A 27,332-nucleotide genomic window follows, 5' to 3' on the forward strand; every position below is an offset into this window, starting at 1 on the left:
GACTATAATACAATGTTACAGTTTTTATTTATAGCGATAAAAGGAGCAATAAATTTGTTGATGTATCATCTTTCATTATTTTATGAAATAACGTATGCCTTAATTACTGTCACAGTTTTATTATACATATACACATGTATATATGTACATACACACATATATAAAGGCGTTATCTGTATATATACATATATACACACCAGGATAGTAATAAGTGCATATATCATCATTAATTATTAACTTACTCGTCCACTCATTCTCGCTGCATGGTACTACACAATTTTTACTCATTCACTTTATATTTTCCATTTTCTCCCTCTCTCTCACTCTTGTTTTATAATAATAATAATAATATTAATAATAATAAAAATAATAATTAACCATACATTCACTCAAGAATAGTTTGAAGGTTGAAACTCTCTTCCTTAATCACTGTCGAAAAACTTCATCAAACAAGTTGTCCGTTCAAAATATAATATATATAGTAGACGTGTAAGATCCAGTCCCGTTTTTCCTTGTTTTATCGCAGGTTGCGCGCTAAGGCTGACTGGACGTTTTCTTTAGAATGTTTCCATAATAAAGAACATGAGTTATAACAATGATCGATCTATACATTGTTGTTTAGATGGTGCTTAGAACATGGACGTGAATATTGACGCAATTGGTATGATCAATGTAAAACAAAAAATTTTCAAATGACAGAAACAGGTCCTCTTACTTTTCTTCTAATAATCAGTGTACATTAAACGTGACTTTGCGTAATACGACTCATTTCCATTACACATATGTATTAACAATCGACTGACTGATCGATTAAGAATCGCTAAGTCACGCACTTAATAAACTTAATATCGAAGCAATAGCATGGGAAATACCACTGCACAGTCTCTGCCATTAAAACTATACGGAAGAAGTCCTTTGGCTGAATTTGGTTACAGGACTACTTTTTTGAAGTAATTATATTTTTATACTTATTTTATAACTTTTTACGTTCTTCTTTCTTTTCAAAAGGTAAGCCTGTAATTCATTTTCAGTACAAAATTTCTGCTTAATTTTATTTACATACATACACATATGGACGTGTACATATATATATAAATACACACACACACGCAATGTATGTAGATATTATATATATATACATACGCGCGTACACACACATATATATGTAAACAATACGTATGTATCATAATCGACTAAATATAGTCACAGAAAGAAAGAGAGTAAGCAATGAAATTTAAGAAAGACAGAAGTTACTAGTAATTTGTTCGTTTCTTCATTGATACAATGTATCCAAAAATGAATTTGCTGTCTTAATATTAACACACCTTAATATTACTCGACAGTATATATTTCTCAGATACTGCCGTTTAACCGTATGTACGCATGTATGCGTCCATGTGTACGTTATGTATATATATATTTATATAAAAAAAAAAGTGTTATCAGGGTCAATAACATCAAAGGATAATCTTTGATACTATTGACATGGTATCTTATGTAAGAAAAATATTAACATTTCTCTCGAAATTACACACGTTATATTTATATACTGTATCGTACTGAGAATAAAACGAAAATCCGGAAGCAATATACTTGTGTCTCAGTACGTTTATTCATATAGGTTTTCTTTCATACTCTCACATTAATCATACACTCATTCTCACATATTTTCTTTTTATTTGCAGAATAGATGTAAAATTTTATATAATATACTTTATTACCCCGACTAATTGAGAATGGTCAGGATGTTCTCTCTTTCTTTCTATGAAAATTACATATGTCGAATTCTCAATTAAATCACACACGTTACACCGTTACGTGTATTTTTACAAAGGTCCTTCGGAGCATCAAAACCTTTATTTTCAATTATCATCAACGGTGAATTAAATAGGTAATAACAAAATAAGAACAAGCCACCTCTGGCTGATCTCACTGGGATTTTAAGCCCGAAGAGGTGGATCAACCAAAACTCTAAGCACTGAGAATACACTGAAGTTTTCATCAATCAGTGAATTCATAAACGTGTGTTCGTGGCATTGTCTTTTTACTATGTACGATACGTTTGTAATCGCAGAACTCCTCTTTTGTGTAAACTTAGAGGGCTGATTGATTTGACTCCTTGCATGGCATTCGTACAAAGTCCTGATCTTGGACACTAGCGACTGCAAATAGTACTGATGCAATGACAGGTGATTGTTGTCTTAACGTGCTCCTGAAACACAGTAAAAAAATAGAGAATAAAGCAAATGACAAATAATTATTATTACTATTGCTTTCTACTATCAATTCTAAGAAAGACAAATATATTAAATTAGAACTTAATACCACACCAGATTATGTATTATATAATTGTTACTTCGTGTTTTACATAAGTATTGATTTAAAAAGAGTCGAAATGATATATAATTCATTTGAAATAGAGAAAAAAGCACCTGTTTGAGCATTGGTTTGAGTTGGTGGCTGACCTTGAGCCTGCCCTTGCCCCTGAGCACCCTGAGTGGCTTGACCTGGACCACTTGTAGTGCCTCCAGTAGTAAGACTACTACCAATCGCTGCTTTTTGTTTTAATAGCGTCCAATCGAACGTATAGTCATATTGATGATTTAATGTACGGAAAAGTATACGAAAAAGTTGTCGTAGATACATGTAATCTGGACTTTCTTCGAAACGTAATCCTCGTGTGTAATTTAAATACATGGCAAATTCGGCGGGAAATCCCTGAGGAGAAAATTTAAAGAATAATTCAAACTTAGTAGCATATCTCATCTTTAATAAACAATGCTATGGCTATAAAACATACCTTACATAAAACTTCTACTGGCGTCGACATCTTCTTTTCACTAATTTTTTCATACTTTTGCTTTTTAGTTGCAGCTTTGAGTCCTTGCCAAGGCAAAGATCCTCGATTGAAATACATAAGCACATAACCGAGCGATTCCATGTCATCACGACGACTCTGTTCTATTCCAAGGTGTGCATTAATTGAAGCATACCTTGCTGTGCCTGTTAAATTTTTGTCTTCTCGATAAACTATATGCAGTCTTGTACGACTATCTCTATATTTTTTAGCTAATCCAAAGTCAATAAGAAACAGCTGAAATTTACCTCATTATAAATACCATTTTTCAACAAGGAGAGTATTAGTATAAAAAACATTGCATAAAAGTATCAGTACTAATACCTTATTACAATGACGACCAATACCCATTAAAAAATTATCTGGCTTGATATCTCTATGAATAAAATGTTTGCAATGGACATATTCAATCCTACCAATCATTTGGTCTGCCAGCATTAGAACTGTTTTTATCGTAAACCTTCTTGAACAAAAAGTGAAAAGATCTTCAAGAGATGGACCAAGTAGGTCCATAACAAGCACATTGTATTCTCGTTCTTGTCCATACCTACATTTTACAGCAAAAATGACTTTTTACTAAATTTGTATCATTAAACATGAAAATTTCATTCTGAGGCTAAATTCTAGATAAATGTAATAATTACCAACGTATGTGAGGTATTCCTACACCACCATGCAGAATTTTATATAACTTTGACTCGTATAGGAGTTGTGGATGTCGAGCACGCATACTCTCCAATTTAACAGCAACTTCCTAGAATGATACACAACACATATGGTCCAATTTGTCATTGCTGAAACTTCATATACTTGTACATAATTTATTTGAAAATTTCTCAGTTCTTTATATATTCTAAAGTAAGTTTTTTTTTTGTTGATCAAGTTGAACCAAATTCCATTTAAAATTTAGATATTACAATAAGTTAAAGGGAAACAAATATTTGTATGAAAAAATATATGAAATTTCATTCATCGCATTTTTAATACAATATTCTGAAAGTTTTATTAAAATTTGCATGCATATAACTTACCTATGCATGTATTTCGCCCAATATATAGCAAATACATTTTTGCACGTACATAGAACTGTATTTTGTACTACAATTTTTGTTCTATATTATTGTGGTAGTTATTTTTAATATTTCATATTATTTTTCATATTATTTTTTATTATGTATCGTGTTATTTTACCTTATACAACTAGATATTATCCAATAAATGAAACATTACACATATGCACAATCTTACAGTCTAATAGTAATGCTTGTGGAATTATAGAATGTTATAACAAATGAAAATGAGACCTTTGTGTCGAATAATAAATTCAACATCCTGTAACGTTAGATTTCAATCAGCAAAACATTATGGATGATGAAACAGCATGAAGATGTATTGCGCAAATATGTAAAATAAACAACTTTAGCGTATAGATATTATTTGTAACAGATGAGTTCTCAGCCCTCTATATTAAGGTCTTCGTTCTATCTAAAGTTATTGTAATCATTTTATAATACAAATATTCCAAACACATATTTCAATTCTACACTGATCTGTAGCATCAAATAGACTGTTCACACCAAACTCTTTTTAAATGCAGAGCTTAACCCCTTGAAGAAGGTTGTACAAACATCAGTGTTCGGAGTAGGAACGTCCGCAATAACTTCGAAAATATTCACCGAACTTGTAACGATCGCGTAAACACGGCCACACTGAATTGAACTTTTTTCATCTGACTGAGGCTTCCCACCAACCAGAAAAGAACGAACAGTTCGTGTAACCAACACAACACGATATTGTAGTCAACATATTTCGTGCAGTGTTTAACGCGGAAGCGGCAGAAAAATCTCCAATAACGCGGTGCGCGTCGAATGAAATGCTCGCTAAGGTGTGTGATTACAGGAGAACGAAAAGAAATCGCTTGGAACACGTTCGAGGAAATACGCGCTGGCACAGTTCGTGGGTTCTCGCATGAAACGGTACTCCTTACCTCGCCATTAGAGACGTTGATACCGAGGTAAATGTCGCCGAAGGATCCTGAGCCAATCTTCCTCATCAGCCTGTATTTGCCACCCACGATAAAATCATTCTTTGCTACTGCCATCGCCAACTGCAACGACATATTACTCTTGGCTTCCCAATTTTCTTGTCCTCCCTCTGCTAGGGAACCGACGGGCAGACCTCTGCGACTTGGCTCACGTCGGAATCAAACTTGATTTAAAGTGCTGAACGTACCCGGTAGGACGAATACTCCATTTACTGGTAAACAGGACGATGTTGAGCCTTCTCGATTCGATGATGGATTTACTGTTTATCACAATATACGTACAAGAATACTGTAGCCAAAAAAGTCGCACTCTCTGGCTGGTGCACAACAAAACTCCACTAACACGCCGACATTTTCCCTTTCGCTAGAGGCACGAGAGCGACTGACGTTGCGGAAACGATGCGTCACGGCGGACGGCGTTCAAGTCAGAGTCCTTATCGGCAGTTTGTCGCCGGTTAGTCGCAATATCTTTTCGATCGGATTTACTCAAAATCTTCGGCTTTAATTATATGGAAGAATATCGTCAGGTTGCGCGGTCGGTTTAGGGTCGTCACAAAATTTCATCGCGACCAAGTGACTCGCTTGAATTCACGGTATTAGATTCTTCTCAGTACCGTACCATGATGCACATTGGGGGGTTCCCTGTTTTCTTCGTAAGAATTTTTGAAAAAATTTCGATCAAATGCTATGTTCGCATTTCGATTTAGTCTTTCAGTGTAATTTTAAGCATCCCAAGTTAAAACGATATTTGAACGTGTAGTTGAAAGAATAGGAATATAGGAAGACTTAGCGAGCTCTTTTGAAACTTTTGCCCACACTTTGCACAAGATTAATGAATACAATAGGTGCAATTTTAGAAACTTGAAAAGTTGCGTCTTTTGTCTATTTTTTATTGTGATGTGTTTGTTGTTGGTCGTAAAAAATTATCGATTTTGTGAAGAAAATAATTATTGAATGATTTAGCCTTAATCCTAATTCATAAAGGATCAATATGATAAATGACGTCCCTTCAAAACAACTTAGGTCACTATTTGCGCAAATTTTCTAAACCAAAGTCTAAAATCGCAGTTTCAGTTACTAAAAACTAAGGGCTAAGGTTGTCATCTGCCCACTAAAAATCAAGCGTACATACATGTGCACCCAAAAAAATTTAAGTGCAGGATTTTGTACTTAGAGCATACTCGCGGGCTTCTAACATAATGAATAAAGTATAGTAGTAGTCAGGATTCAAAAATTTAGAAGTATATAAATAACACTTATAAATTATGAAATCGAAGTAAATATATTTTTTCTTACATCTAACGTGCAATGCTTTATAAGTAATATAGGTCAAATTATATGTCACTGTTTTTTAAGCGGTTTGTCCTTTTATATAGATACGTCACTGATATACCGGAACCTTGTGCTACTTACTAGATGTTGATATTAAAATGTCTACATATAGCTTGAAGTTACATTTTCGAAATTTTCATTGTTCTAAATGGGGGAAAATTTGAATAGGAGACGTTATAAAATACGTTTTTCTTCATAAACGATGGATACACATATATTCAAGTATATATACATATGCTATGATAATTATAGTGTGAAGTATATACGTATGTGTGTGTGTGTAGAACTCAGCGACATCTGAATTGATTTAATTGTAAGCTATGTATAGCCATTAGCCATGCATGGTGCCTGGCGGTGAAACTAAGAGATTATTCGAAGAGTATTTTTCCGTGCGTATTATTGTGGATTACATTTAAACTTTGAACAATCGATGGCAATTTCTTTGCGAAATACAATACGATTATCAGCATTGATATATAAGAAGAATGTTTGCATAGGTGTGCAACGTGACAACAGAAGATTCATCATGACCAGTCGATTAAAGCTTGAAAAAGTCTTAGACGATCTTAAAAAGAATCCTTATTTCGACAAGTATGCTCAGAAAATAGCAAAATTTCAGGAGACTAGTCCGGATGAATTTATAGAACGTATCGAGACTCAAGAAAAGAAGGCACGAGAAAAAAAAGGTACATAACCTATACAAAGTTTACCCTTAACGATTAGATGAATGTGTTTACTGTACATTTATTGAATGAAAGTTGATTAGTTTTCTAGATTTTATTATTATATGTTGTCTATTACTTATTTTCAAGTGGGTGTAATAAGTTGCAATGAATTTGTTTCAATAAAAAATTGATTTTTTTGATCTTATACACAGTATTCCAGAATTTGTGAAACAAACTAAAACAAAACGAAAAACGAATTTGTGAAACAAAACGAAAAGGTGATGATTCCACATAAAAAAATAAGTTCAAAACATAGAATTCAAAAGTTTGATAATACTTTAGTTTTTAAAAATTGACTTTAAATCTTAGTAAAGCATATGTGTAAGAAAATTTAGCTTTAGGTGTTTGAAAGGTATAAAGAGAACACTTTTAGCTTATAGGCAGAATGCAACAATTCTGAGTATCCTATGTGTCTAAAATCGTGCCATGGTATCTATATCTTATATTTGTTTTTTCATGTAGGATCATTATTTTTTCGTTTATATTAATAGTTCTGCAATTCTGTATATATCGTACTACATAAAATTAATCTTTTAAAATTAGTTTTTTTAAATAAATAATTACAAGTATTATATTTATCTCTTTTGATGGATATATTATTAAATTGAAGAGAAAGAAAAGCGAGAGCATAAGTTTTTTGAAAGTCAAGCAAAACCTCATTTGGATCAAAGCAAGCAACATCAACAAGCACAATTATGCAACATAATGAAGGTGGATATGATTCAAGATAAAACTAAAGAGGAAATCATAGATATTTGGAAAGAATATCACAAAGATAAGGATTATATATGTGGAGTATTGACATCTGAACAATTTGATAAAATGTTTAGTCGTGGGAAACAATATTCTACATTTTTGTTACCTTTGCCTAGAGAGCAGGGATATGAATTTATTGTTACTCAATTCTATGGATTGGAAGTGCATATGACACCATTGTTATGGTATCAAACACATAAGGAAAATGCACCAGAATGTTTGACTATGGTACATTACACAGAATTGAAAGATACTAAAGGCATTGTGCTTATGCGGGGAGAATTTGATAAAAAGTCTATCAGTGTACAAGAAGCGCAATGTTTAGCAAATGAGTTACAATTGTATTACTGTACAGATAATTCTTCAAGATTACAATTATTAGAGACATTTACTCACAAACCTGATGAATTTAAGCATATGGATTTAATAGCACAACTGGAAACAATACAATTAGAATTGCGTAATAATTAAATACTTATCTGTCAAATTTATAATTGTATTTTGTTTGATATTAGTATACCAAAATTGTAAATAACAATATTAAAATAAATGATTACAAAGTAAAAGCAGTATATGAAAATATTTATTTAAGAATCAAATAATATAACTATACTTTTAATCTTATGTCGTGTTTTATTTTTTAATTATTAAATGTATCTTAAACAACACTGATTGTAAATAAATTTAAATTCTAGTTGCAGCCCATTTGACAAAATCTGGTCATATTAAGTCTTTATGGACATTTCCATACTCTGTGACAAAAGCACAACCATTGGCAGCTCATATCAGAAAAAACAATTTTAGTGATTATGCAGCCAAAACGACATATATCACTACACCTATATTTTATGTTAATGATGGTATGCAAGTATATTATAGAAAAATTGTCACTGTATATAAAAATACAGAGTATTAAAATGAGCTGATTTTTATTTTTCTTGTCATTAGGACCACATATTGGACATCTTTACACTGCAGTTTTGGCAGACGCTATAACTAGATTTAATGCTATGCAAGGGAATTCTGTATTTCTGTGTACTGGCACAGATGAACATGGCACTAAAATTGAAAAAGCAGCAAATACTGCAGCTTTACCAGTTCTTGAGCATTGTTCTAAAATATCAAACCAGTTTGAATGTATGTGTAAACTATTTAATGTTCAATATTCAAAGTTTATTAGAACAACAGAAAAACGACATGAAGATGCTGTTCATCACTTTTGGGTTGTTAAAATAATATTTAATTATAACTTCACTGATGTGTAAAAATGTACATAAAAAAAATCAAAAACTTTTAGGATTGCTTAAAAAAAAAAGAACATATTTATTTAGACAAATATGCTGGATGGTACAGCGTATCAGATGAGGCATTTATCTCTGACTTAGAAGTAACAGAAAATAAAGATCAAGCTGGTAATATTGTTCAAGTATGTACAGAATCAGGAAATCCTGTGGAATGGACAGAAGAGGATACTTATAAATTTCGACTTACTTCATTTCAAAATGATTTAAAATATTGGCTGAAGAATGGTATATTATGTGCAACTTTTTTAATCTAACGAATTTGTTTTTATTGAGGAAAGTCGTTATTCTAATATACAAAACTGTATTTAGAAAATACAGTACAACCAGCAAAATATCGAGAAACTTTGTTGAAGTGGATTGAAGAAGGTCTACAAGACTTAAGCATTTCTAGACCTATTAGCAGAGTGCCATGGGCAATTCCTGTTCCTTCTGATGAATCTCATACAATATATGTATGGCTGGATGCGTTAGTAAATTACTTAACTGCAGTGGGATATCCAGATAGTTCATACAGGCATTTTTGGCCACCAACTATACAAGTAAATATCTTTATTTTATCTTAATATAAAATAGTATTTAGAATTGAGGAAATCATTGTCAAAATTTAAGAATATTTATAAACACAGATTATAGGAAAAGACATATTGAAATTTCATGGTATATTTTGGCCAGCGTTTTTAATGGCTGTTGGTCTTGAACCACCACAGAAACTTTTATGTCATGGACATTGGACTGTTGATTATCTGAAAATGTCCAAGTCTAAAGGAAATGTTATTTCACCTTTTGAAGCTATGGCTACTTTTACATCGGATGGTTTAAGATATTTTCTTTTACGGCAGGCAGTACTAGATGCAGATGCAAGTAAGGCAAATAGTATATAACGTATTAAATGTATATTTATACACATTTATTTCCATTCAGTTAGAAACATTGATCTTCATCTTGATATTTGATACTTCGTTTGCTGCAGATTATAATGTAGTACAGATTCGGAGACTACTGAATGCTGAACTTGCCAATACATTGGGAAATTTACTTAATCGATGTTTGAGTCAGTGTATTAATCCAAATAAGAGAATACCTCATCCAGCACAATATATAAATTATTTAAAATCTGACATAGCTCTTGCAAATATAGAAGCTTTGGAATTGTTAGGAGGAAAAGTTAAGCAACTTTATGATAAATGTGATTTGCATTATGCAGTAGATGCTATCATGAAAATGTTATTCATTGCAAATGAAATGTTCAATCATCATGAACCGTGGCATTTACGTAAATACAAAAATCCTGACTCAATTAGAGAATTAGAAGCTGTAATATCTCTTTCATTAGAAAGTGTACGCGTGAGTGCTTTATTATTGTATCCGATTGTACCGATGCTGTCTTCTAAGATCCTAGATATGCTTAAAGTTCCAACGAAAAATCGTACTTGGGAAGACACAAAACCGCTTCATATAACACACTCTATGACCGAAGAACGCACTGTATCCGACAAGAAAATAGTATTTAACAGAGTAGGAAATTATTATAATAATGTTAACCGGGTATAAATAGATATAGGATGTTAAGGTTGTAATAAAACTTTCCAGATGTAATATTCGCGTGGAAGTCTTACGCTAATATATTTACAGAGAACGGTCATTCAAATATACCATTAGTATACATCAACATCGTGCACATGTCATTCCGACAAGAGAGATTTAATCGTTTAATGGCCTCTTTTTATAATTTACTACGTTATATATTTTTAATCTCTGTTTCTCTCTCTCGTCGGAATGCAATGCACCTTGCATCGCAAACAGAGATGTATGGAAGAGGCTCGACGAAACATCGTGAGCAACGGTTGCGTTTCGCGAGGATTTCCTTCGTTCGGATATATGACGCAAATTCGAGTTAGATTCGACGGGTTACACGACGATTTTGCGACCCGCTAATAATAGCACCTAAACGAAATATCGCTTAAAATGCGTAAAGTTACGTGGATCGCGTCCTCGTCTCCCATCAAATAGAAAAATAAATAAATGACTATTTACAAGATGGAAAATGAGTCTGTGTGGGTCTCATCGCGATTCTAATTACTAATAAGCTACGATTCGACAGATGTTAACTATTAGTGCTTCTTGTAACACCCAGCTTTACGTCGTAGATGCGCTATTAACATGATTTCATAAATTACAATTGCTTTATGAGAACATATTCTAACTACTATGTTTGTTGAATTTTTCTACGAAAGAATTTTTTTGTTTGCTTTTAGTTTTAAACTGATATCCCTCTGTTCGGTTACTAGACAGCTCACGTTCATTTCTTTTATTCTTCTTGGGTGGATTATGTCTCATAGATATGTTTTGAACTACCTTCTGGTGATTGTCTTTAATTTTTGTGTTTCTTTTTTTTTTTTTTCAATCGATCGCCTGTGTCGATAACTATCCGTTTCCTTTCGCTGTTCATGGATAAAAAATACTGAGTAAAAAAATTCGCACAAAATTCTCGCCGTCCGTCTTATAAACCATGGTACGTATCGATTTCAATTTTTAGTGCCAAAATAAAGAAACTGACTGTGACAGTGTTGAACTTTTCCTAATATCCTTGATATGTAGTAGAAATTTCTATTGCTTAAGAAAATACGTGTCTTTACAATGTGTCGATTTCAAGTACACATTATGTATCCAAAAATACGTAATAAAACACGAAAAGGGAATGTTTATTTCTTAAATTGGAAAAAATTGTAGAAAGAGCGCATTTAGTATCGAATAATCATTGCTTTATATGATGCAGTTCGGGATGCGCTAAACAGTATTTTACAGCCGAATAATACGACAAACGTTATATCAATGTTATTGCATCAAAGTATTTTACATCCAAAATAGAGGAAAAGTTCAACAACGTACCTGGCATCTCGAAGAAATTTCACGGGTTCTGTAATATTTTGTTTCAATAATTGAACGGTAAACTTTATCGAGTATTATTCTAAACGTTCATAAATTTTTGTCGATTGGTAAAATACTAGCGGTGTTCGACCCCTTGCGATAGGGGACCCGTAATAATCCATCGTGGTTTTAATTCAGATTCAATCAGAATAATTACGTGTCACAATCACAATGAATTACATACGTACAATTTTCAAATATAGAGAAACTCAAAGCGCTCGACTTTCGACATTATATTCGAATATTAGGGTCAGTGGACCACACTATACAAAGTGCGATTGAATGATACGTATAAACGAACACGAGCTGATTCTTTATGAATAAATAGGAAAAAAATATGGAATAAAATCTGTTCGTCCTGTATCGATATATCAATAACCATTTTTTTTTATGAAGCGATTCTTCAATAAAATTTTTTTAACTGAGGCTTCATTTTCGAGGAAAATGGCTTTTATAAAAAGCCGTGTGCACCAGCGGTAAGTTTGAATTGAAAGAGTAAATTATATCTTAAAATGTGCATATTTATCATTTGATATTTACTGATTCATGAAAATCAATTTATTGCAAACGAAAGATCCACTTATTTAATGGAAATTAAATAGGGTGTACATATTTCTTTGAAATATATCTATATATCAAAAAATTATTTATCAGTTTTTGGAACACCTGTTCGAAGTGAACTAGTGTTTTCAAAAGCATGGAAGATACTGATAGATTGCAAGGCGAGATTACAGTCTACACTTCTAAATGCGTTAATTGTAATTAATTTGAATAATAACAAATAAATAATTATCATAGCCAAACATGCTTTTGAAATTAATAAATTCCCCTCTAAAACTTAAATGATAATTTTTAAAATCAATGTATTGATAAATGTTTAATGAGTAAACAAAATTATCGATAAAATAGATTATTTCAGCTAAATTGAGGTGTTGCAAATGTTTATAAGCGAGTTGAACTGTTTGTACTGTTTGGATTGTTAATTTACTACATAACAGAACATTTTTCCTTTTATTTTTCCAACAATATAATGTGTGCTCTTATATGATGGGTATGGGCACATTTCTGCATATACGGACATAATGGATATTCAAATTTGATTTTTTTTAAATCTAAACTTCGGACTACAACACTTTATTCACTGTCTTTTTCTTATTTTTTTTATAAGGAATCATTTCGTGCCCGCTTATATTAAAAGAAACATACGCATCGTTTTATATACAAGATTATCTAACCTAATCATGTTCTAAGAACTCAAATTTTTTGACTTTATAGTTCGATATGTTTTCGAATCGCATAGAGTTTATTCAATAACTCGGATTCGCATTGTTTCTCGTCGGCTTTTCGAAATTGCGATCACGTTGTTCGTAGTATTGTTTACATTCCGATGGGAAAAGTGATATGCAGAGGGTCGAACGGTCGCGGTGGAAAATCGTAAAGTACAGTCGTTCGCGTGATTTCGGGGAGGCGAGATTGGAGCCCCAGTGGCGCTCGTGTAGCGTTCGATAGGAAGATCGATAAAATCCAATAGAGGAACTCTAGTCGAATTATATCGCGCTGACGATAGTGTCACGATGCCTTTGTGCCATAATCCCGACTTGACAACTGTCTGCGCTCGATCTCGGGCTAATGTTACATTCGATCATGGATCCGTTTCGTTTCTGTACGACCACAGATCGGAACTCGCCGCATTCACTGGTTGACGGTTGGTTTCCACGGGCGCGCGCACCTTTCGTCAGGATCCTCTTGAACGCCTCGCGGAACTCTGTGTTGAAGATGCTGTAGATGATCGGGTTGAAGGCCGAATTGCTGTAGCCGAGCCAAGTGAGTACCTGTCGTATATCGATTTTCTTATTTTCTTTCTTTTCCTTCATAATTGGAGCGTAACGCTAAGAGCTGTTTAAAAACACTTTAAATTCGCGCGGGCCAGGGGTTCTCAATCTGAATGTTGCAGTTTATTAACCCTTTTAGTGCCTCCAACGTTTTCCGAGTACTGTTCAGAAATTCTTTGAAAAATATGCCTGTTTGGAGATATTTATTAAAATTGACATATTTTTCAATTCTAAGTAAAACACGTATTCTTATACCGTAGACGTATTTTCCACTATAGAAACTTATTTTATAAAAGTAAAACATCATTACATCTGTTTAAATTATATTAGAAGTGGAAAACTGAAATATTGGTTCGTAATATTTCTTAAGCAAGCCGCGAAACCGATATATTGTCTTTGAGGTACTAAAAGGGTTGAGGTACTAATTGGTATACTCTTTAACTATCGAATTAGGATCACATGTGGAAATCTTATTTTTTAAATTATAATACTATGTTACTATAGGCAAATTGTCCCTCGCTATCCAAATAATTATTAAATATATAAACGATCATGCGTATACTTGTATGCAGGGGATTCGTCAACAGGTGTCAGAAATTTTCAAGAGCGATTCTACAAGCCAAAATAAAACGAAAACTATATAAGAATTACGAATTTGAGTTAAAATCTTAATTTTTGTATAATTAATTCTTAAAGATGTAATTAAAAGGCGCCTGAAATGTGTCTTATTTCGAGACTCATTCTACTTCCGGCGTGCATTACCTAAGGCTGTGTTCCATTTTTACTGTGAGTACTGCGATCATGACGTTATCACAGTAACTTGCCAATAGCGTCCTATTTCAACGAAACGCTATTTGGCAGTTACTGTGACGACGTTATATTCGTAGTAGTCGCAGTGAAAAACGGAACACAGCGTAAGTCAGGCGCAGCAATGTTAGTAGAACGAGACAGTAGAGTAAGTTTAGTCAGACATATTTCACGTGCACTTCAGCTGTTTTTTCAGCTATTAATACCATAGAGATGAAGCTTTAAACACAATTTCACCATTCTTCATTTTCGTCATATTTTTACATATAGAATCATCCCTTCAAGTTTCTGACACCTGTTGTTGAAAATCTTGTATAAATAATTAATTGATTGCAATTCATGTTTAAAGCATATGATCCTTATATTATTATATTATTGCCAGATATTATAAATATATTGATTTTTTAATCGTTTTCATCAGTTTGGCTATATTTCTTAAGTAAATCAAAGTGAAAAAACGAAAATATTACAAATTATACAGAATTTAACTAAAATAGGTTCTCCTTTTTGTTTAAATATTTTATTCTATGTATTGGGACTTCGGTGAATTTGCCGCAAAGGTGCTTCCTTACAGATTTGAACCGAATCTTGTTTAACAACTTTGTTTTGATGCGCATGTCACGGAAAAAGTAATAAAAATGAGAGATTGGATTTGTAATATTAAACACAAAGTACTCTATATCTAGAAAATTAAAGCCAATCAACGCACGACAGTTACATGTATAGGAAAAGTTACTCAGAATGCTGATTTTGATAACATACATATTTAAATATCATCCTCAAGGAAGCACTTTTTCGGCAGTTCAACTGAACTTTTGTTGTGATAGACTTGATTAACCGAAAAGTAATATGGGGAAACGATAGGACATCCAAAATATGAAAAAGCCTTATGAAAAGCTGGTAGCGGAGTTTAGCATCAGATTGCGAAAAATAAATAATAAGAATTGCCAATTTTATGAAGGAGAATTTGTCATTAACTTGAAAATATTAAGCGATCCTAATTCAAAGGTTAGGGACTGTAGGGGTAAAGTGTTGAAGAAGGATTCTTTACGTGTCTTTGTTGTGAAGGGAGACCATTTGCATTTGACATATCTGTATCGCGTTATTAATTATAAGGGTTTATAGAAGAAATAATAATAATAACTAATAGACGTTTCGATATGTTTGTCGACAGTATTTGAATTTGAAAAAATTGAATGTACACATACGGTATGGTTATCTCTTAAAAAATCAACGGCGTCATGACGACATTCATTTAAATTTATAATTTATAAACTGGAAAAAATATGAAAATTTTTATTATTTTCGAAATACACAAGTAATTATGTACAAAACAGTTGACCTTACCAGTTTTAGTGACTTTGACATATATTGTCAAAGTCAATATTCTAAGCAACTTTTCCCTATAGATACATACTATAACCGTCGCCCAGTCCTAGTTTCTGAAATATTAGCAAAAACTTTTGTTGGATGTGTGGTTTACAATGGACGATGCGTTCTTAGCACCGGCGCGGCGATGAGTGGTGTTGTATAGTACCTATCTCTTATAACTTCGGTGGTCTAAGCGAAGTTCGAATTAGGGAGGTTGAGATAATTTCAAATTTTTCCTCGAAATTTCTGCGACAGCATTTACGCAGAAATTTCTATGAGTGTAATTTCGTACGCCATTTTATACATATTTAACTTTTATATTCTATGCACTCCACATTCTTTCACATACCATCTAATGTTGATCATATACCCAACATCCCTCAGAGAGTATCCAGTGTTTATTACGCATTCGACAAAGTTTTTCGCTAATATCTCGGAATTTACGATCGACCACTGATTACATGTACGCAGGAAGAAATTCAAAATATTGATTTCTACAACATACATAAAAATCTTGTTTGTTTAAAATCTGATTTGTATTGTATAAATCTTCAATAGAGTTGAATAAGTGTTGTATAAATCTTCCACAAATATTTCAAGCCAAACCTATTCGAAAGCTGTTACAATCTTATTCGAAATCTTCAAAATGTGATATGTTACATTGAAAATTTGTTGCATATATTTCTGAATCTAAGGTCGAGCGGAGGTTTGATGTACTTGTTTATGAAATCACTTAAGACATTGACTTTGAGAGCTTATCTTAAGATCATTGAAATCGTCGAGGTCATCCGTTTTGTAAATAATTACATGAAGATAAAATCCGATGGAATAATAGTAATAGTTTTATTTTTTTCCGAATGTTATTTTAAGATTACTTTATCTTTTTTTTTAATGGAATGCTATAATTTCATGTTAGTATTTTGCTAGGGAAAAAGGCAAGTAATTCGATGATAATTCTATATTTTTAATAATTCTATATTTCTCTTTGTCTAGAAGATAAATCAACAGCAAATAACTCATAATATAGTTACATCGAGCTTAACATAACATTAAATAAGAAATAAAAGTATTATTTTGGTTTCATCGGATTCTATGCTGAAAATAGTATTATACCATCTTTTTGTCACTCTTTCGTAACATCAGTAACTTAGGATATTGTTTATTCAATATACTTATTTAAAATAATTTTGAGCTAATACACGCTTCCAATTAGAACTTTATCAACGATACAAATAGTGATAGACAATTATTGTCAGTTTCACAGACGATGAAAAGGACTCGATTTTTATCAATGCCGTGATCATCGATTTCAAAATTCGTGTAATATAAATTGTGTATAGTATAACCAGGATAATAGTGGGGTTCTGTGTAACTTTGATTTTATCCGACAAAAATGCATTAGAAATATAGAGTTCAGTGAAAATATTGAACCATTCGTGCACCGTATCATTCGGATTTGGATTACTTCGTATTTCTTGTTGCATCGAAAAGGAAAAAATTGATTTAGAGAAAAGTATCATACTTGGAACGCTCGGACTGATATGCAGGTCTTGCAGTACGCGGCGACGATATTTACGCAGAAAAACGGTACCCAGCATATTAAGAAAACGCCCATAATGACGCCTACGGTGATGGCGGCCTTGTGATCAGACACGTGATAAGGGCTGGTTGGCTTCGTTTTCGTTTGCGGTTTCGGTGGCTTGTTGCGTGTGCTCTTGGAGCGAAAGCTTTTGGCCATCGAGGTGTCCGGCAGCTTTGTCACTGCCCGAATGCTCTTCACGTGTTTCTGCGCGTAGCAGTAGAGCCTGAAAGCAACAGGCGTCCAGTTTTCAGTAGAATATCTATGTACGTATAGAGTGTCAACATAAATGAGCCGTTCGCAGTAATTAATTCCACTTTTTGAATCTTTTCAAATCTTATTATCAGAGCATTGGATTAATACTCAACTTTTTATGTTTGAAATAAATATAAATATTTCTGTTTTATGAAGTTTAACGATTTTGTAAATGAGGGGCTCAAATATGGGGCCATTTCATAGGATAGAATGCAGATATTAAGCGGAAAATAAAAGATCGTATACACGTTCAATAACTCTTTAATATTTGGAAACAAGTATAATTTTGACTTTTAAATTTTATATCCTGAATAAATATATAACTAGCAACAAAAGTATGTTATACCATACTATAGGATAATATAAAATGCAGATCTCTATTTCACGTGTATCTAAATGCACGTATATGTATGTATGCATGTACACGTGTAATTAATATATTCGTGTTTTATTCTGTGTAATTCTTAATACACGAGCACTCATGCATCAAAACGAGTGTTGTACAAAACTCAAACTGTCGCAACTGTAAAACTCAAGCTTAAAGATTTGAGTTTTTGAGACAAGTTTTATGAGATTGAAACTTTCAAGGCTTTAAGGTTGAGAATCTCCAAGACTCTTAAAACTTGTGTGATTGATGTGACGTATTAATAATTGTGTATCGTTATACTTTATTTGATTTTTGACAAATAAAATCAAGACATTGAACACATCGAAGCTTAAATAGTTGTTTCACTTTCGGCAGACTGTTAGTTGATTTATTATATTAAATTCGTCAAAAAATGATCTGTGTCTTCACACTCTTGTGATATACATTTATCTTAGTATAAACTGATTTCCCTCGAATAATTAAATTCTTTTTCTGCACACATATTTCAAGATAGTCAAACTAAAAACTCACGATGTATTATTTTCATTTGACTTCTTTTTTATTTGTTTATCATACATTTTTATATTTATTTTATTTTATATTTTGTTATAATAAATATTTTATTAATTGATAAAGTTTCTTAAATATAATTGTATTTTGCAAAACTGTACGACGTTATAAAATTACTGTTTCTTTTTCATTTCAATTAAAAAGCTTTGAAAGATTCCGCTTTTAAGTTTCAGTCTTACAACTTTGAAAACTTTTTCGTTATTTTTTATTACTTTTCATTATTATTATAATCAAGAATTGCGTTTGGAGCTTCATTACAGAGTTATTAATTGTTGCAAAAGTGTCAAAAATTCTCGTAAAGTGTGTCTGATTTGAGACTTATTCTACTGTCGGTATGTATCAGTCAGTTCAGACGTGGCAAAGTCAATAGAATAAGTCCCGAATCAGGCACACAGCGAACGCATGTTGAGTGTTTTCTCAATAATTAATAACAAACTATTTTCATTTTCGTCTTATTTTATAATCTATTTTTTATGTTATTACTTTTTCATATTATTGAATTAGATTACTTTATTTAGAATTGCTTTTTTAATTAGAATTAGAATAGCTTTTTATTGATCTGAATCAGTACTCTGTTTTATTCAGTCGTTTGAATAAAACGGGGGTTTGACTTAAAAAAAGAAAATAAAAGCAACTTTACGAGAAACGGGTCATTTTTAAATGAAAACTATTATACGTTATACTACACGTTTCAATGCATATGGTTGAATGGGAAAATTAAGTCTAACCCGTGAGTGTGGCTCGAGGTAAGCAGTTAAAATTTAAATACATATACATATGTCTCGTTTCATACAATCTACCTCAACAAACACAACTTGTTTGATCTTTCTTTTTTTTTAATATCAGATTTAATATGTTTTGACTGCTAGGAATATCAAAACTCTTCAGGCAGTCATTCTTTATATCATTGTTTATATGTCAACAGTATTCTCTTTTTGGGTATCTAGGTACATACATATGTATAGATTCTACTACAGGATGATTTTCTCGTCGTGAGTTCAAAGGCTGTAGCGCCACTTAAATACCGTGGCGATAATACCATGTATACGTATATGTATAATGTGATACAATATATTTCTGTTGTTTGTTGCTTAGTTATTGAAAATATGGTGCTTAAAAATCAAAATTATAAGAGTGTCTTACTATTAATGAGAATTACTGTACATACACTACCGTCCATAAGTATTTGGACACGTTCATATTATTGGAAATGCATAAAATGGACATTTTATTTATACTAACAGATATCAAATGTTATTTTCATCAGTATCTGTGAACCTTATACAATCTGAGATAAGGTCTATAGCAAAAATTACTATTATATGCGTAGGTGCGAACGAAAATATTAAACGCAATATACTCATCTCATTGGTCAAGGAAGGGTTAAGTAAAATACATATAGTTACTGCAAATTGGCTTGATGGTATTTCAATTGTTAACTTTTGTACTTGTAGCTACGAATAAATTCAAAATATTTTAATTATATTTTCAAATTGTAGCCTTATCTCATTGTTTTCATTATGCATCATGTAAATAATCTAAAATTATTGTCATTGAATTTATTCTAGTGAATTGTGAGTAGCAACTAGTAGGATCCCTAAGTGTATCTATACATAAATACTATATTAAACATTAAAGTCCTAACTTTGTGGTAAATGAAACCATTTTAATTAGCTTTTGATTACTTTTATACTTATAATTTTAAACAGATCAACAACTTTTCTGGTTCATAAATGATCCAGTCAATAGATTAGTTTATCAATTATGAATTCAACATTTGTTTATTCGGTAATGTAGTTGGAGTTCAATGCTGTCTTTTTTTCTGGAAAGACATTGTTAACTCTGTATCAGAATTTGTAACCTAAATTGTCAAGATGAATTCAACCATACCATTTTAGTATTTCCTGTAATAGTGCACAGAAATGACTGTACAGTCGATCTAGAAATTGTTCTGCAGATTGAACGTTGTTCCTGTTTCGGTTACAATTTATTTCGTCAGATAAAGTGATTACCTTCCGTTTCTAAAAGATGTTATTTGTCTAATGTCGTGAGTATTTCTCTTACCTGCAATAAATTCCCAGCATCACGATGCAGGGCACGTAAAAAGATATGGAAGAGGAGACCACCGCGTAGGTGGGTGTGAGATCTAAGGCGCACGTAGGGTGTTCCTGAAAGAAAAACCACCCTTTTTCTTACACTTTGTTGCTACGTTTAGTTACAGTTCTTATCGCTAACAGCTTACTAATTCTATTCAATGTGAATCGATAACACAAGATGATTACTTTATTCGACAAGCTCTCGAATCGTTTAGTAAAAGTTTACATTAGATAATGGCTTTAGGATGCACTTATGACTTATAGGTCTGTTCAGAGGTTGATATAAGTACGCTATTTTTTCCGTCAAAAGCCTTTTTTGATATTTCTCGTTCAAATATTCCTTTGGATGCATGCATCAGAACTAATTTAAACAAAAGAAAAATATATAAATTAACTATTGTCAGTATAATTAGTTATGTAAAAATTTCTCGATAATTGATAAAATGAATTCATTCATCCTGAACATTGATTATTAATACTAGCGGAGAACGAAGCAGAAATACCTATAGCTTGTATGTATTCATTGTGCCCACTTACTATGTAAATTAATCTGCCTGTAGATACCTAATAATTTTTAGATATAAGTTTTACAAGATTAAAAGCGTTTCTAGTTAAAGAGCGTTTAAAAATGATTAAACTAACTGTTAGTAGATAACAGGTTCTAGAATTTCTTTTTCCTTGGTAAATTTGGAACTCCTTCAATATTGAGATATAATAGTTTGTTGATGAACCTGCTTATGTATTTTTTACCCATTTTGGAATATGAATATGGAAAATAAGAATAATAACAGAATGCTGGGAAAGAGTCTGGTACTTGGAGATCTTATAGTATGTACCGAAAGGAGTAAAAAATATCGGTAATTATACAGAAAAGGGACCGTCTCACCGATTTCAATGACTTTGAAATATGTTGTCACCAAGGACACTTTGAATAACTTTTTCTTATATATGTTACTGTCGCGGTGCTTGGCTTTAATTTCCGAGATATTTGCAAAAAACTTTACTTAAATGTTAACAAAACTTACATAAATGAGGTTCTGCTCGTCTGTCGCATACCTACCACGAAAAGGATCTACTCTAAAATTAACTGTATATCTCAATATGAAGTCGACAACCAATATGTATAACGGGTGAAGTTGTTGGAAAAGTATCTCTAACGCATAGAATTTCTTCTTTTTCTTTTATACAATGGTCTTTAACAACGTAGCAACGGAGACTTCAGAATATCGTACTCAAAATGTGTACACGACGGTACATAATTTTTAGAGAATTTTCGACTCAAGGGAAATAAGTTTGGTTTAAAGATTTTCGATTTGTGGGATCTACTCCTTCCTGGGTTGGTAGTTCTAGAGTCAAATGTTCGAAATATAAAAAAAAGGTATAAAAACAATTTTGAACAAAACACTTAATCACTTTTTAAAAACTGAAGGAATAAGTAAAAAACTGCATGTGCTTAAGTAGGTTTATATCACTAACTGCTCATCAGTGACCTTAATGACCTATATGTTTTTTGTTTGGTACATTATAATCTACAATATACGTGAAAGTCATCAAATTTAATTGGGATTCAATTCCCCCTGTAATTAGTGCGTGGCCCTTTGATTGAAATGGTTTGGGAGAAAGTAGGTCATGAATTTCGGGAATGTTTCATGTGGATACAAGTCGAGTGCGAGTTCCCTTAACCTTTGACTTAGATCATCCGTCCACGAAGCATCGCTTCATAGACACGTATGCGTAGTGTATTGAAGAGGTGAGACGTGTACGCTTTGATGTATGTCCATCAAGTGTAGGGCAAATGTCTTGTCAGTTACGTAGATGTCGAGTGACGAAGAGAGCGTGGTAATTATGTACAATTATATTTAACACAGAAGGAAAAGAGGAAAACTGTTTGGACCCGTACATTCGAAAAAGATATCTCATTCCAAACCTTCTCGGTATATTATAATATTTTTCCTTGAATAATCTGTTTTTAATTGAAGTTTGATTAAAGAGTTCCTGGAATCTACGTTTACCTAAAAAGATACTTATTTATTCTACAATATTGACATGGTTCTCTTTAAAGTAGCCCTATTGGATATATTTTCTTTCTCATTTTCAAAGTACTTCTGAAACACAATTTTTAGGAAAGCTATCAGCTCCTTTATGGTCGTAAAACGTTAACCTTCCGCTGTTTTCTGTATCTTTGGAAAAGGGCACAGGAAGCCATGCCTGACGAATACGATTGCTGAGACATCACTACAGTCTTGTTTTTCGATAAAAATTTATGAGTAAGTAGTGAAATTGTGCTGGTGCACTGTCGCGGTGAAATTGCTACAAGTTGTTTTTCTACATTTCTGATCGTCTTTTTGGATTGCTTCACGGAAACGGCATGTAACTTCCAGATAATATCACCGTATTCGCCGAACATTGCCCCCTGCGACTTTTCCCTTGTCTGAAAAGGAAGAAAACGAAAGGACAATGTTTTGAGACTATAGAGGAAATAAAGGCAAAATCGCTAAATGAGTTGAAGAATTGAGTTGAAGATAATACCAAAGAATACGTTTCAGAAATGTCTTGAGGATTGAAAAAGCGCTGACATAAGTATATAATATCCAATAGGGATTACTTTGAAGGGAATCATGTTAATATTATAGAATATATAAATATTTTTTGAAATAAATAAAAATTCTAAGCACTTTTTGATTAAACTTTCATATAAATACAGATATCTCAGTCACTTTGTATAAAGAATATTGCTTCATTAACTTTTTTGTAATAATTTATATCGTAAACTTTTCAATAACTAAACAGAAGTCGATGTCCAAAGAAATGCGTGTGATGGTTCAATAACTATGTATGTATGTATGTATGCTTTGTGATCGATAATGCCATAAACTGGGCGTCATGACAAATGAAAGTTACATCAAAAACGTGCTGCTGTCGTTTCGTGGACGTTCATCTATTGTTTTATATTGTCTACTGCACAGAAGTGTAAGTATAGCAAGCAATATCGTGTCTAATAAGTGCCTATGAATGGATGCTTCGAACAGTCTTACAATAACGAGTTACATGTGTAATACAAATTATGTATGTTTTGAGTACTGGGGCAAACAGCTACATCGTTAAACAGTTAGCAAAGAAGTCGAAATTATACATCTTTATCTCAGATGTATTTTAAAAGTGATATAACTGAATTGTTGAGATACCATGGTGAAGCAGTTTGGTAGTCAAATTTTGTTTATTTTAAAAGCTATACTGTAAAATTATGTTTCAATAATTCATTTCCAAATAAATTATATCTACAAATGAAATAACTTTTGTTAGAGAATTCTACTCCTTTTTGTCAATATTAGTTATTTAATATGCAAGTTTCTTTTAAAAGTTTGTAAGTAGAATGTGCCTCTTTTGAAAAACGGACTTCTTTCGAATTTTATCTTTTTTGAAATACATGTGCGACATAATAACTGTGGCTAAATAAATCGCGGTTCCTTTAGACACTTCCTTCTTGATTCTGATAGTATTAAAACCAATATGTAATAAATCTATTTGATATACGTGAAATATTATTACTGATAAGTGAAACGTGTCTTCTATCACGATCAGGTTTGGCTACGACTTATATGTATGTAATACTTTCAATTGCACGTACACCTACTGTGAAGGTTGTTGCAAAACTAGTAGTGCAATTGGAAAGGGGGTGTTTTTACATAAAAAACATAAGCCGAAAATATAGAATAAAATTTATTGATATCGAGCTTCGTTTTTGAGAAAATTGAGTTTGAATTATGATTAGAAATAAGTTTACGGAAGTACAGTTTTAGGTGCTTGAAGAGTATTGTATTCAGTAAGGGGGACACTCACAGTCTGGTCATTGACTGTCTGTACAGTAAGCTAGAAGCATTTCCCTTTCTCTGTTTATCCCTCAAATGCATTAGTTAAAATTCAAAGTCACCATTTTACTAAATTGCCTACTTCTTGAACACTAAAGCATCCTCAGATTCTAATTGAATCACCGTCACATTTTACAGTCATCGTAACATCACCATTGTTAAATACTTTCTTCAGTTTTCTCCAAATGTTATGTTGTCTATATGTCTGTAGTATTAAGGATTTCAAACTTTGACGCATCACCCCAATACAACGTTTCGTTTTACAGTAATGAGACATTTTCTTTTTTAACTTAAGCTGGTGGATGCGAGCGTTAACTTACCACCCGACATGATTGTACATATGTATAATCTTTGTACATTTAATAACTTATTTCTTTATCTTTCACTGATAGTTTACTTTCTAATTAGTCAATTTCTATATTTTCATTTTGTATAAATGAACTCTGATGCCTGCACTCTGAGAGAAAATGTAAGGCAAATGATCAGGATTAATTAGATATTACAAAATGGTTTAAAACTGTACCTCTTTGCCATCGTCGTAAACTACGGGTTCATCCGCCCTATGAAGGCCTAGGCTGATCGGTACGAAGGATATAAATCCTGCGAGCAGCCAAACGATCGCGATTCCAGCAGCCGCGATCCTCTTCGTCACCCAGCGGCCGTATCTGCATGCGGAAATCACATCAAACCATCAGTCGCGGATCGATCAAGATTAATTTACGTTATCGTTCCGGGACTTGCCTAAGGGGATCCTTGATGTGGATGTAACGATCGAGGGAAATGGCGCATAGATTCAATATGGAGGCAGTGCTGCACATAACGTCGAAAGCGATCCAGGTGTCGCAGAATCCCGGACCGAAGACCCAGTAGCCGAGGAGATCGTTGACCCCGGCAAAGGTCATCACCAGGCAACCGACGAACAGATCGGCGATTGCGAGGGAGGCCAGGAACAAGTTTCCTATCCTCCGTAACCCGCGGTCCGTGTAAATTGCCACGCACACGAGGATGTTGCCCGCCACGGACAAAAATATTAAGATCAGGAAGAGGAATCCTGGAAGAATCGAGTGAACGAATTGGACTAGCGGGGAATCAATATTGTCTGTACGAATTATTATCGTTCGCCCCTCGAAGAGCCTCCAGAGACGTGCACATATGCGGGTGCTTGGATTAAAAGGTGATTCCCTTTTCTTTGGGAACGAAAATGTCCTTACATCTTTTATGAATATGAATGGTAGCGCGACGCTATAGAGGAATTCCTGGAATGTAAGTTATATTGGACGAGTGACGACAAAAGGGATGAACGACAAGACTATACTACATACAAGGATAACGTGGTAGTACTTCATCTTTGACGCTCCAATTGCGTTTCTCTTGATTCGAATGGTAGAATCTCAATAGTTGCAATTTTAATGCTGGCAGGTAAATTTTGTTGCATTTCGCTGAGAAAGGCATGGTTAGTAACTTTAATACGATTAAAGCAGGATTAAAAGGATAATCTTGCTATTGTGTTACTATCTTGACTTATTGTGATTACATTATGAAAAATGATTATAATAGTAATAGAAAAGTATATAATTTATTTATGAAAATTTTTTATACGGAACATAAAAAGTTAATATAAATACTGTGATTTCAGTATACTAGCTAAAGGTTAAACTTCAATTTTCTTCAGAAAATAACTTATCTAGGTCGTCAGTCACTTGTTTTTGTATCAGAACGATTGTAAACAATTAGATATTGCGTCTATTTTTTCTAGTATTACTGATTAGGTTCGATATGTTCAACAACTTAAGTTTCCTAGGGTTAACAGGGATAAAAAGCAGTAGTTAGAGTAGAAAGAGAAGTGCAAATTTCAATATCAAAGAACCGTACAAAGCCAAGCTTTTGTTATATTTTCTCATCATTTTAAGGTAAAATCGGGGCTATAGAATTCTAATTCTAATTACAGAGAATTCAATGTGTACTTGCTTACAAAATATTCTATTATGAATAAACTATTACACGAAATGTATCATCAATTAATTAATTATTGGTTAACCAGAAACGCTATGTTATCAATTATGATCATATCAATTGTGCAAAACGCTTAGACTAATAATGCATTTGAGATAGAAATATAGGTTATTTTTTGGTCAAATATACATACTATGTCTATTGCGTAAAAGTCTCTAAAGTCAACCACAGATTGAACGATACAAGTTGGTCGTTGCGCGAAGAAAGCTGTAAAACTTATAAAAAAGACAAGGGACACGATAGAGAGAGAGAGAGAGAGAGAAGTAAGACAGGGGAGAAGGATGTTGGATGAGCTTAGATCAAAGTTTTGGAGCGTAGGGTCTTCCCAGAGGGTTGTCTTCGAGGGTCGAGTCACGATCGATCAAATGGGAAGTTTAGCGAACCAACTAGAAGCACCGACAACAGCGAGAAAGCGTCTTCAGGCAGATCTTCTTCCCCGTCTGTCAGGTTATTCTGTAAACAGACAAAGGAGTTTCATGAGTATACACCAAACTACTTGGCGCACACAAATTCATAAACTAAATAATTCAATAGTTCATAAGTCATTTATTAGGAAGGGATTCTATGTTCTATTGGTAGTTGTGTTTCTAATGAATATCGGCAGTGGAAGCATGACCTTTTGGTGAA

At 32.8% G+C, this 27,332-nt stretch overlaps 3 protein-coding genes across 7 annotated transcripts in view; 1 reads left to right on the forward strand and 2 right to left on the reverse strand.

Annotated features, from left to right (window-relative positions):
• Window positions 1-8: 8 nt before the first annotated feature.
• LOC143184113 (casein kinase I) lies at window positions 9-5,463 on the reverse strand. Of its 3 annotated transcripts, XM_076386117.1 has the most exons (8): window positions 5,184-5,463; window positions 5,090-5,113; window positions 4,845-4,964; window positions 3,502-3,611; window positions 3,182-3,404; window positions 2,801-3,094; window positions 2,433-2,718; window positions 9-2,212 (listed from the first exon to the last, which is right to left on the reverse strand). In XM_076386117.1, exons 2-8 carry the CDS (start codon window positions 5,108-5,110, stop codon window positions 2,202-2,204), a joined length of 1,065 nt encoding a protein of 354 aa, XP_076242232.1. In that variant the 5' UTR covers window positions 5,111-5,113; window positions 5,184-5,463; the 3' UTR covers window positions 9-2,201. The 3 variants fall into 3 exon arrangements, with proteins under 3 accessions (XP_076242232.1, XP_076242230.1, XP_076242233.1); XM_076386115.1 differs by having other exon boundaries at window positions 5,090-5,463; XM_076386118.1 differs by lacking the exons at window positions 4,845-4,964; window positions 5,090-5,113; window positions 5,184-5,463 and adding an exon at window positions 3,889-3,998.
• Window positions 5,464-6,489: 1,026 nt separating this feature from the next.
• On the forward strand, window positions 6,490-12,580 carry Metrs-m (Methionyl-tRNA synthetase, mitochondrial). 2 transcript variants are annotated; one of them, XM_076384128.1, is made up of 8 exons: window positions 6,490-6,622; window positions 6,731-6,919; window positions 8,410-8,574; window positions 8,663-8,937; window positions 9,012-9,243; window positions 9,328-9,557; window positions 9,645-9,879; window positions 9,989-12,580. In XM_076384128.1, the coding sequence occupies exons 2-8, from the start codon at window positions 6,760-6,762 to the stop codon at window positions 10,567-10,569; spliced, it is 1,878 nt and encodes a 625-aa protein (XP_076240243.1). In that variant the 5' UTR covers window positions 6,490-6,622; window positions 6,731-6,759; the 3' UTR covers window positions 10,570-12,580. The 2 variants fall into 2 exon arrangements, with proteins under 2 accessions (XP_076240243.1, XP_076240241.1); XM_076384126.1 differs by having other exon boundaries at window positions 6,547-6,919.
• An 884-nt stretch (window positions 12,581-13,464) lies between these two features.
• Window positions 13,465-27,332, reverse strand: part of Dop1 (dopamine receptor, D1) — a 154,819-nt gene continuing 140,951 nt past the window's right edge. The window contains exons 2-7 of one of the 2 annotated variants that reach the window (XM_076384140.1): window positions 27,089-27,158; window positions 25,434-25,743; window positions 25,216-25,357; window positions 20,792-20,895; window positions 17,479-17,761; window positions 13,465-13,778 (exon numbers count right to left, since the gene is read on the reverse strand). In XM_076384140.1, the coding sequence (XP_076240255.1) occupies window positions 13,494-13,778; window positions 17,479-17,761; window positions 20,792-20,895; window positions 25,216-25,357; window positions 25,434-25,743; window positions 27,089-27,158 (1,194 nt within the window). In that variant the 3' untranslated portion in view covers window positions 13,465-13,493. Of the gene's footprint in view, window positions 13,779-17,478; window positions 17,762-20,791; window positions 20,896-25,215; window positions 25,358-25,433; window positions 25,744-27,088; window positions 27,159-27,332 lie in introns of those variants that run through there. The other variant, XM_076384141.1, reaches the window with a different exon arrangement.

The sequence above is a fragment of the Calliopsis andreniformis genome, chromosome 9 (assembly GCF_051401765.1).
Source record: "Calliopsis andreniformis isolate RMS-2024a chromosome 9, iyCalAndr_principal, whole genome shotgun sequence".
NCBI lineage: Eukaryota > Metazoa > Arthropoda > Insecta > Hymenoptera > Andrenidae > Calliopsis > Calliopsis andreniformis.